This window comes from Rhagoletis zephyria, unplaced genomic scaffold (assembly GCF_001687245.7).
Source record: "Rhagoletis zephyria isolate East Lansing unplaced genomic scaffold, Rhagoletis_zephyria_1.1 Rzeph_scaffold_12105, whole genome shotgun sequence".
NCBI classification, from domain to species: Eukaryota; Metazoa; Arthropoda; class Insecta; order Diptera; family Tephritidae; genus Rhagoletis; species Rhagoletis zephyria.
In genome coordinates, this window is record NW_016169179.1 from 2,779 (window position 1) to 15,079 (window position 12,301).

The window sequence follows — 12,301 nt, forward strand, 5'->3', positions numbered from 1 at the left end:
GGTTTTTGTTGTGCAGGTGTTTTCGCCCAAAGTACATATATTGACAGCTGTGTGGAAGATTGACCTCAGCAGCGGGTTCGAAAATACCCTACCTGAAAAAATTTTTCAAGAACATTCTACTTCACAATTTGGTTGAAGAACGCCCTATTTCAGAATTTGACTGAAAACCGCCCTATCTCAGAATTTGGTTACAGAACGAGATAGTTATCTTTGGTTAGTGATTCCAGTCTATGAACTTAAAATAAATTTTGTTTCTCTGTACGCTTTATTATTTTTCGAAACTTTAAAGCACAGTATACAGTAAACCAGCCATTGACAATATGCTTATTTGAAAATTAATACATGAGATATTGTGCATGTATAGGATTATTTTGTCATTAACCCATAGGCAATGACTGGTGCAAAAGTACCCCCAAATGTTTGTTGATATATTTGAAATGTAAATTTTAACAGCGAAATTCATTTAAAAAAAAACAATAAAACAAAAATATTGTTGATTACTACATGGGAGGTGGTCGTGGTTATACACAGATTTCACCAAATTTAATACTAACCTAAATTATACCAAAGGCAACTTCGGCACCTACTTTCGTTAATATATCTAAATTTTGTTCGAGTTAGCGTGTTTACAAACAGACACGACTGAACCAATTCATTTCGTCATTCTGAATATTTTGATAAATATGTATGTAAGAATATGTGTATATACATTTTATACCGTTGAAAAAACGGCCTTGCTTATCTGCATAAACCTTTCCTGCATTAGTTCGAGCGTCGATATATAACTTTGGGTACTTCATAAAAACTTTGGAGGTCTCGCCTATAAGAGTGGTATATTTGAAAATTAGAGAGTTCTACCTTTAAGCTAAGTAATAATTGTGGGGGTAAATTTATGGGTCCATTTTCCAAAATCAGCCCACCATTATTCACTCAAAGTTGTATTTGAAACCAGATATGACTTATGTAGGAACTGCATCCGGTTATAATCGCTTACGCTGCAAGCCTGATTTGCTAGGAATTTTGTTTTTCTCGTTGTTTTATTTTATGTGACTTGAAAATATTTTCCACTATAAGAAAATATTGAAATTGGATTTCATTTGGGTTAAAGAAAACGACAACTGTGAAAAAATATCAACCAATACATTCAAATAAATTGTCAAATAAGCATATTTACATTTTTTGTTTTGCCTATCTGGATTACTGTATACTGTGCTTTAAAGGACTCGTCATATTATACTTACAGCTTGTGTGTTATAAATTCTTAAAGAACAAACATTTTTTGTAATTTTCCTCTAATTCTTCAAAAACTTAAGTTTTACAAATTTACTTAAGGTACCCTAAAATATTATTAATTGTGGCACAGACACTTCTATACAATACTAACTTATGTACTAACTACCCTGAGCAATTATGAAGATTTTCTTAGTTTAAAAGCTTTTCAAAATAGCTATGCAAACCTACACTTTAAATACTACACCATTTCCAGTTGTAAATGCGAAAGCGTCAATTGTAAATGAGAATAGTCATTTTTAAATGAGAAAGCGTCAATTGAAAATGGGAATAGTCAATTGTAAATGAGAAAGCGTCAAATTAAAATGCGAAAGCGTCATTTGGAAATGAGAATAGTCAATTGTAGATGAGAAAGCGTCAATTGTAAATGAGATTAGTCAATTGTAAATGAGAAAGCGTCAAATGAAAATGCGAACGCGTCAGTTTTAATTGAGAATAGTCAAATGTAAATGAGATTAGTCAATTATAAATGAGAAATCGTCAAATGAAAATGCGAAAGCGTCAGTTGTAATTGAGAATAGTCAATTATAAATGAGAAAGCGTCAAATGAAAATGCGAAAGCGTCATTTTCAAATGAGAAATAAAAGTAAATTAATTGCGTACTGCATATATAATAGATGATTTAAAGTCGCTTATCACTGATAATAATTAATCAATTATGTCGCTATAAAACGCGTTTGAAAACGGAATTTTTAAGTTTTCAGAAGGTTATGATCTTCATCTTTGCTGTTTGTAAGCTACGTCATATTATTAGAGTTTGTACATAGATAAGAAGTCAGGAAAATAAAGCTGGTCAATATTCGGCTGAAAACGATGTCGGTCGAATTCCGAAAAACCTTCACGAATTACTTATATACATATAAATGTATATATGTAGTTCATCATGACCTTGAATCTGTTTAAACCATCGACTCTCGTAATAACTATGTAATAAGTGTAAAGACAAAAATTTAATTAAAAGGACCAGAGTTGGTTAAAGAAAAACCGTTGGCTTTTATTACAACAATGATTGACCAGACGCTTTAATGACTGGGAAAAACATGGGAAGATCTTGGACCTGAAGCTAAGATGTATCCACGGTATGTCTCGGATCAATGTATGTAGCTCGATACAGAACACTCTTCTGTTTTCTTTTCGCCGGGAAGTCTCAGTTGTTTTACACTGGCGGAAAACTACTTTACGATTAAAAAGCCCGAAAACCCGTTGTCCGCCTATTACCTTGTGGGCACCTCTTTCATCGGCCGTGCATTCAACCTATTATATACCTTGTTTATACCTACGCAAGAACCGCATTAACAAAAAGCTGATTTGACTCAACACATATTTCTTTCAAGTATTTATACCTCGGTCTTTATTGCGCACTCGATGAAGCCGTATTCAAAAGCAAACCAAATCTGCTATTTTTATACGACATTTCTTTAATAACTAACTTGCGCGGTTGACCGAAATGGAAGCGAACAATAATTCGAATTTATAATAATAATAATTCAAATTTAAAAGGGGATGTATGAAGAAAGCCAGCCTTTTTTCACTTCGCGTCAAATGAATGATGCGTTTATACCTGTTTTCTAACCGATGTGAGAATTAAAAAACCGATTTGAAAACAAATTCGAGTCAATACACTTTTGAATTTCTGAGCGTATTTAAATTTGGTTTATGCATACGTTTTGAATCACGGCGAAGTGGGTTAAAGCGCTTTATGTGTCGGTATAAACAAGGTAATAGACAGCGATAATGGAACGTGTCCTATTTGTCGTGGGGTTATCGAAGGTATGAACTTAATATATCCATGGATTAATAAATTTATGCTTACATAGCATGATGTTTTCATCATCATCTTAGATTCTGAAGAACGCATCCGCAAAACATATCGGAAAAACTCCTCGGAAGATCGCAGTAGAATCGTTGCTGCAGCCACGCGTGGGGAGGATTGGGTATCGCTGGCGACCACCCTGGGCATCGCATACAAAACTGCTTGGAACTGGGCAAAATCCGGTCGAGGTGAGCACCAAAAAAAAGGAGGTGCGAAGCCGAAAATGCTACTGCAGGAACAAATCGACAGAAAGAGGGGATGCTTCAAAAATGAAACATGTGGTGCTTGGATAGCGTCGGTTTTGCATCGTTGGGAGCAGCTGGGGAACCACCTGGACGACTTAATTTTGGTGTGCGACAATGCTCCATGTCACTCCAGAATTGAAAAAGCTGTAGCTGATGCTTCCAATGGACGTGCACAAGTGCTGCGTTTAGCGCCATATTCCCCCATGCTAAACCCTATTGAAATAATCTGAAAAATCAAAATGTATGTAACGGGGCACATCTCAAACCCAGTCATAAATGGGCCAAACGTTGTTGAGCAACGGCTGCAATATTTGGAGAAGTTGGTGGATGACGCGAAAACTGTACCGGAAGAGACTGCGCGAGAGCATTTCAGCACGCAACATCTTTCCATGGAAATGCTTTATCTTTACAAGATATGCAAGTTGGGACATAATAAACATGCATTTTTAATAATATCTAAATAATTTCTGAATAAAAACGAGTTTCTCATTTCCAAATGACGCTTTCGCATTTTCATTTGACGCTTTCTCATTTTCAATTGACGCTTTCTCATTCACAATTGACGCTTTCTCATTTACAATTGACTATTCTCAATTCCAAAAGACGATTTCGCATTTTTATTTGACGCTTTCTCATTTACAATTGACTACTCTCAATTACAAATGACGCTTTCTTATTTACAATTGACCTTTTCTCATTTACAATTGACTATTCTCATTCACAAATGACGCTTTCTCATTTACAATTGATTATTCTCATTTCCAAATGACGCTTTCGCAATTTCATTTGACGCTTTCTCATTTACAACTGGAAATGGTGTAGTTTGCCACACATAGTACTTCTTACCAAACCCACTTGTGGTCTAACATCATTTTAGCACTCGCACCTCCACAAACAAGCAATCGTTACGCAAATAATTGCGGCTCATTACGACTTTGTGTGGTATGTGGAAATATTGATTGTTTTGTATGAACTCATCGTTCTTTTTGCGTACCAATATCGTTTTCACATAGTCCTGTGCCTCCTCGTTGCTGCCGTACTGATCACGTATGATAATGTCGGCTTGCAGGCGGCAAGGCCAAGGTAGCAGCGCATCATATTCGCCAGCTATGACATTGAGACATGCAATCAAATTGCGGCCCTTCCAAGTGCCCTTTCCATTGGGGAGTATATCAAGCTGGAAGTGAGAGATAAAAGCGATTGATTAGTAGACCTACACACACACACACACACGCGTGCGAAGGGGGTGTTACATTGGAGGGCGTCAACTTACGCGCAATGCATAGCCATATGGCTTATTCGAGAACATGGCGCTATGCAGTATTGTTTCGTATTGCTTTGCTTCCTCCAGCTTCTTTGAGTAGTCTTTGATGCGCCAGACCAAGTGACCTATGCGAGAGGGAGTGAATTGGTATTGGAATTTTTGTGGTTTTGAGAGCAGGTTAACTTCTATTACCTCTTGAGTTTTGTATGTTAGTGAGTCGTTGTTGTGTCGCTAAATGATACTCCAAATCCGCTAGCGTTTGCACGGTTTGATGCAGCTTGGTGTCAATTTGTTTCACTATGCCCTCCAATTTTTCGCAACGCTCCTCCGTTTCGCAAACAATGTTTTTCATGCTCTTCACTTCCACATCCATATTCACCTGTTTGGCATTCAAGTCGCTGTTGGCGACAAATTTGGTCTTCAAATCGCCGTCGAGCACATTTAAAAATTCTTCGATTTCGATGAATTTATCGCTGTAATTAGTGAGTTAGATTAGTGAAATTTTGCTTTGTTTGTTAAGACTTGCGAATTTCATTACAGATTCTTCTTCTCATTTTCCAAAATCATCTCTTCCAACTTCATGGTGTTGTCATTCAAGTGATTCACATGGTCTGCCACTTCGATAGATAATTGTTGGATATTCTTTTGCAGCACATCCATTTCACCTTGTATATCGGCTTTGACTTTCTAAAAAGGCATTCAATTGAAAAAGTTATTAAACCCTGCAACTATCACTGTCACCGCTTACCTTTATCATTTCGAAGTTCGCTGTGTTGTCCTTGTATGCCTCGCCTACTTCAAATTGTCGTTGCACAATCTCTTCATTGAGCAGCGATTTGATGCCATTCATATTTTCATTGGCGTCCTGTTTCCAATCTTCTAAAACCTGATTGTATTTGCGCAAATTTCCCACATCTGTAATCAAATGCAATCGCTGACCAATCTCCTCGTTTAGCACCGAGCGCAAAGCGCTCAAATCCTTTTCGAGTTGCGTCATCCGATTATCCACGAATTGATCGAGCCGTTCTTGACTATTGTTGAGCTGTTGTTGTGACTTGCCGCGCGGACACTCTTTCAGATGTGTGCGCATGCGTATGCGTGGCACGAAAGCGTTACAATGGTTCGGACACTGTTCGAGTACTTGACCGCAATGGATGAGATGTTCCTGGGGGAGAAAAAGAGAAACGTACGTAAGTGGTAGTGAGTGTATGAGTATAGGTAGGTAATTTTCGGCATACAATTAGTCAGTGACTACAAAAAGCGTAATTTTATTCATTTTTATTTTTTTATTATTTTGTAATATCTTAAACCCTCCCCGAGAAGTCATGAAGCAGTATTCATAACTGCTTTGACTGTCTCAGTCCCTTTGACTTCTGCCAGTGGGCAGCAATCTGAGATTCTTTCCTGCTTCTGAGTAGGTCTTTAGTGTATCCTTTATATGTACCGAGGAAAGGCTCCGGACCCTACACGCGCATTTGGGCTCCACAAGACTAACAGCCCTTTCGTTGCCTTCAAACTAGGACTGGGTAACTCAGTGAATTTTCGCGAGTTGACTCAACGAATCAAGCTCATTTTCATGAGTCAGCTCAGTGAGCTGGCACTATATGACACTCAGAGAGAGTTGTTCCCTATGCTGGCGAGGCGAAAAGAATAAATCCGAAGCTATAACTTTAATATGTTTTAAATAAATAGGCATTGATTTTGAACCAAAACAAATTTGTTTTCTTAACATATTTTAACATTTAACATATTCAAACAGAAATCGAGTTGCTGCAGGGAGAAAAGTTGTATTTCCTTTAAAAGTTTTAAGTGATACTTTTTTCGTATTTAAACGTTAACATTTCCTAAAATTAGCTCTGAAAAAAAGAGGCAAAAGTCGCACATAATTTTAGAAAAGGGTAAAGAAAATCAGAATTTTCAAAAAGTCCGGTCAAAGGGTATTGGCGCTTTAAAAGGGTCAAATTGCCCCTTTAGTCGCACAATGGCAACACTAGTCGAGGCAACACAGCCCTTCAAACTCTGTATGGTGGGCTCTTAGGTGGTTCAAAAGAGTTTTACAACTATCCACAAGCCTTGGTGTGCTTTCTCAATGAGTGTAAGGCCCTTAATGCTGCCTGACTATTCGACATAATGTGGCGTATTCTTGGTTTCGTATCGTAAAATTTTGAAAATTTCCTATCACTTTTTATATAAAATTCCAAATTTCCGATTCGTACGAAAACAAAAATACGCCCAAATATTTATGCTGGCCCCATTAGTGGTTCTAAATACGAAACATTTTTGAACACATAATTCGATTGCAAAGACTATATCTTAGAATGTGGTTTAGGTTGGGTCAATTGGCAGACTTTTCTGAAATCTTGATCCAAGCCCGAAACGAAATACTCAGCTTGAGAGGGACATAGCTTCACTTGGTGTTTTTAATTGGCTTCAGTTACGAGGAAAAGAGACAACTGCCGTGCTATCTTAAAATACAATCCTATTATCACACTTATACAAGTTCTTGCAAGGATATTGAAATGACAATTTTCAAAATTTGTTTGCTACTAGTGTTAATTCTATTGATTTCGATAATAAATGTAACCTTCTTCAATTTAAAGTTCTTGAATGCATCGAGGAAATTATTAACCTTCAAAAATAAAAATAATACCCGTAAAAAATGTTTTTTTTTTTTGTGAGAAAAGACCATGAAAAATTATATGTGTGTCAAGAATGGGCATACACTACAGGCGCATACATATGGTTACCTTAATGTAGAAATGCCCTATCTAAAATGTTTGTCCTTACAGAGTATTTACAAAACTTGAGTCCTTAAGTTGGGAATTTCTTAAAAATCCGGCGCTTAATAAACACTGAAAAAATTTATTGATGTAGTAATTTTTTGTTTAATTCTATTAGCGTTATTTGCCGAACCTTGTAGGTACTAAGCTGAATTTCGAAAGAAAATGAGTTAGGGCCTTTCTATATTAAGGTAACGATAAGCGCGTATACTGCCAAAATAAAAGTAAACAAACCATACTCGGCATATCATTTAACTAAATTGGAAAAAGTGATAAGAATTTCAAAGCGCATTCCATGCTTATCACTTTTTATTGCTGTCAAATTTTTTTATCTATGGAGGTTAAGTTTAGTGAAGCATTCACGAGCACTCCAGCCACATATTAATGGCAATTTTTAAATGCTTTTTGAGTTATGCGCGCAACCGATGAACAAAATTATAACGAGAATCACAATGTACTGGGCACTTTGATGGATAAATAATATTTAGTAGGGGTATTCACACCCACCTTGTTACCTCAGTATTTAGCAACTTAATATATATTTGGTCCCCATTGCTTTTTATATGATTTATAAATGCTTCTTTCTTGCTTTTCTTTTGTTAATTTTCTTTAAAAAATCCGAGCCAGGTAATTTATATTGTTGTGGCGGGTGAAATCACACCTTTTTTTTGAATATAAAAAATGCTCTTATGTTTCATTTTCAAAATCTTCTAATTTATTAAAAAATCGGTATAGCATCTCAGAGTGCAGTTTGCAGTCGGCTAATGAAGTTGAGGATACCAGCATTGTCTCTGAACTACACTTTCATTTAACAGCAACATTTAGGCACAAAACGTTACTAGTAAATACAAGTACATACTCGATACTTTTCGTCCGATACCAAGTAATTTTGGTATCGATACTTTTGAACCGAGTACTGGAGTAGGTATCAGAAGAAAGTAACGGAACCTTCTGCAAAATTCTTGAAGGAAATGTTTTGAAAAGTTTTGTTCCTCGCTTGTAAATTTTCTACAAATGGACTTAGCAACTTTTTACTCTAAAAATTTTCAACATGATTACTTCTCTTAGAAATATACCATTGTTACTCTGCAAAAATGCTGTTGAACAGTGTTATATTAAAGATGACTTTTATCAATTAATTAATTTGTATGAAATAAATTATAAAATAATTGTTTTTGATCTCAAATGCTTTCTCTTTGTACAAAATAAAAATTTATTTATAACAAATGAAATACGTACATAAAAAAGAAGCAATTTCTTTTTAAAAAACGACTCATTGGACTTTGCACTTTTTTTTTGGTTTTTTTGGGACGCCATCCTAGTAAAACATGATTTAAAACTTAAATTTTTCTTAAAAAGATAAATTAACATTCCATTTCAATGTATCGCGCTGCTTTTCTATCTATGGACATTGAAAATGGCCAGGCAGCTGGTGAATTTAACCAGATATCAACTATTATTTTTGAACCTACATACATATAACAGCTGTAAGTGGGGAATTCTCGTTTGTGAAATTGAGAACACACGAATTCACTTTTACAAGAAATTTTTGAAATGTGAAACTGGGACCACGGCTGATAAGGTTTGTTCTGTAACATATACTAAGGATTTTCCGACAACGAAAAAAAAGTAGTAGAAAATAGACAAATTAACACCGTGAATAATCTACTTATTTCCTTCAGTAAGAGTTTTTATTTCCCTTTATAAAGCTCTTTTTGTGAGTAAGTAGTTCTCTAAAATAAATCGATTGTTCTTTCATCTTCTAATTTCTCCCAGAAGATTAAAAGTAGTTGTTATGAAACACTGTTTACCAGTCTAACAAAAATAGTTAAAAGGGTCGTTCACAGAAAAACACTTTTCTCGAACTGCCAAATTAACGAAGTTTGGCTGATTGTATTTAATTATTTCTCCGACATTTTTTAAATGATAAATAGTTCCTGAGTATAGGTACTTATATGAGTACTTTTTTGGTAACTATTTTGAAATGGGTAAAGCCCCAAGGAATGCAAATATCACAGATATCGTTGTGAATGTTTAACACAATTATGCACAATTAAATTAGTTTTCGAATGTTCTTCCAATTAATGAACTACATATGTATGTACATATGTATAGATACTTACGCTGCTATCCGTTTGTTTTTTTAACAAATAACATAAATATTTAAATACACAACACCTGCATTTTTTTACAATTTAATTACTTGCGATGTTTTCTAAACTTGAAATTGGCGCAGAAAACTTCGCACTTACTTATAACCGTTCCATTTCTCAATATGTACTAAAATATGTAACACTTACTAATTAAAAAAAACAAACCACCGTTAGACACTCAATTATGACTAAAAAGCTACAGAAATGAGCCGCAAATAGTCGCTATGATAAATATCGGTAATGACTAGGAACGACCTGTTGAGGTGATTGCTAATTGATAAGCAGAAAATTCATTGATAATCGAAATCTAACTTGTGTAGATAATTAAATGGTTATGAATGAGCTATATGTAGTAATTACATATGTTAAAAAAATAACATAAATTTAGTGTAAATAAATACATTAAATTATACGTATGAAAGTGAATAAAAATTTGTTAATCTTTTATAATATAAAACTATTGGCTATACTAGCTAGATTTTTGTCTGCTAGGATTTTTCTTTAATAAAACTAAAATGACTAAAACATATACTAGCTGCATAAAAAAATGTTTTCGTTAGTTTATAACCGACTTAAAAAAAAATGAGGAGGTTATCAATTCGTCTGTAAATTTTTTTATGTATGTTACCGCATAACCTTGGACCACATTAAGCGATTTCTATAATTATTTAATAATTTTTTTACGGAAAGGCTGTACTTCTGAGGTGGAACCAATTTGGTTTAGATCCGAACCTTGGCTCATGAGGAAATTAACGATATTTCTAAATTTTTATATGAGAATTGAAGTCGCGTTTTGATGTTCGCTTAAAAATTTATTGTTTATAATTATGTACAAATGTAGTTCATTCTATACTTTATGCAATTTGTGCTGGTTTGAAGTTACATATGTACTACAAAATCCCTTTGATTTTTTATAATTTTTTTTTGCCGCCGGTGGCACGTATTTTCGTAAACATCTTTGCTTAACTTAAAAAAAATCTGTTACTGCTACTTGTGGGGACAAATGAACTAGTACGGGATTATTTCGGGAAAATTTCGAGAATAGTTCTGGATCGTTATGATATATTTTTTTCTGGATGTGGTGCATTTTTATGTCAAAAAGTTATTTATGCATATATCTTAAGGTCTCTGAAGGTCTTAAGGTTCCTCGAGGAAAAAATTATTTATTCTTCAAAATGAATTTTTTTAATGCCTAACTTCGATGCAAAATTCTTTGTCATTCAACAACCCGCGGGATTTCAGCAACGTGTTCATAAAAAATACGATTAACAATATTTTTTTTTTCTCTTAAATAATATTCAAATAAAAAAACTTAATTACTAATAGATTTTTATTGCCATATAAGCAATTATTGCTTACGGTAAAAGTTTGTGAGTCGAACCATTCGTTGCAGAAAAGACACGAAGATTTTTCATACTTAAGAACAGTCGTCGTACCATTCGATGGCAAAGTATTATTTGAGTTACGCGAATAACCATTACCATTCATAGCCATGGTCTAAATAAGTTTGTTGCAAGAGTTGAATAATGAAACTTTTTTAACTAATTGACCTGTGAGTATATTTAATTTGAAGCAATTAGTCTGTGGTTCACTACACATAACAAAAACGACACTTCGTTTCGCTTCACTTCACTGCTCTTAATGATGACAATTAATTAGCCACTTCCAACTGGTTTGCGACAATTAACTCAACTCAATTGGTTGAAGGCGGGCAGGTATGACACCGAAGAACCGAGTGTAAGATGAAAGAAATAATTATTGCCGCAATACGTCACTATCTCTATCTACTACCATGGATATTTGTTCTTTTTTTTGTGTCTACTACATGCACGAAGGTAATCTCATTTGACACGTTCTACGTAAATATGCGTAGCCACAATAATCACACTCGCGACTCGGCGGAAGCTGAAACAATTTACCAACGAATCGTTTAGCGAAACAACTCTTCGACGACTAAATTTCTCAATAGCCTACCAGCAATCAACAGGCGAATGGCTAAATGAATTGATCAAAAAAGTACCATTTAATAAGCGTTACTCGTACATACATATGTATGTATATGAAAATTTCATACACTAAAAAAAAGAAGAGATAATAATAGCACAACTACAATAATGAAAATTAAATTGTTATAAAAACAACAAGCACGCTTACCTTCTATGTGTATGCGCAGCATTAATATCTGGCAAAAAAAAACGTTTAAACTTTATACTCACAGTCACTTGCGCCTTCGTTATCAGCTGACACAACAACAACAATGGGCTCAGAGCTTCTATAACAAGTGCGATAACAACTAAAGTAAAGATAAAGATAATGAAAGTGATGATAACTGTGTATTGCAGAAATATTCGCGTCCATGTGTACTTAGGTGAATATGTATTTTGCGTGCGTATTTAGCAACATTTGTATATAAAATGTATTTAATTATGTAGTTGCATACATACATACATTAAGGCAACATAAATAAAATTCACCTGTCGGCTCGTTTTGTTGTTGGGTTGTATGGCCAAAAGCACAAGCGGGAATGGCTCCCACTACTGGACTTTTTATGCGCAGCGTGGTAGAAACGTATTTTATAGACACTGCATATGCCACTATAAAGAGCAAACAAAGAGCCATTGCGAATTGATAACAACTTTTGATATAAATGTGTGGATAACAGCGGTTAGAGTGGGGTGTGGAACTGACGAGACAAAGGCTTCCACTATATCGCTATCAAAAATAACAACGTTCCTGGTATTTCCACTCGACGCTTA

General features: G+C 34.8%; 1 protein-coding gene across 1 annotated transcript; it reads right to left on the minus strand.

The window, feature by feature from the left end:
- Positions 1 to 4,170: 4,170 nt before the first annotated feature.
- LOC108377451 (TNF receptor-associated factor 3-like) lies at positions 4,171 to 12,009 on the minus strand. Its single transcript, XM_017633716.1, has 6 exons — positions 10,905 to 12,009; positions 5,361 to 5,777; positions 5,151 to 5,299; positions 4,805 to 5,085; positions 4,622 to 4,737; positions 4,171 to 4,525 (listed from the first exon to the last, which is right to left on the minus strand). The coding sequence occupies exons 1-6, from the start codon at positions 11,037 to 11,039 to the stop codon at positions 4,217 to 4,219; spliced, it is 1,407 nt and encodes a 468-aa protein (XP_017489205.1). The 5' UTR covers positions 11,040 to 12,009; the 3' UTR covers positions 4,171 to 4,216.
- Between the last annotated feature and the right edge of the window lie 292 nt (positions 12,010 to 12,301).

Excerpts from the sequence above, each read along its gene's own strand:
- LOC108377451 (XM_017633716.1), bottom strand. The coding sequence starts at position 11,039 with ATGGCTATGAATGGTAATGGTTATTCGCGTAACTCAAATAATACTTTG. Across the intron at positions 5,300-5,360 it reads CGAACTTCGAAATGATAAAG|AAAGTCAAAGCCGATATACA; the intron begins GTAAGCGGTGAC and ends ATGCCTTTTTAG. Across the intron at positions 5,086-5,150 it reads GAAAATGAGAAGAAGAATCT|CGATAAATTCATCGAAATCG; the intron begins GTAATGAAATTC and ends CACTAATTACAG.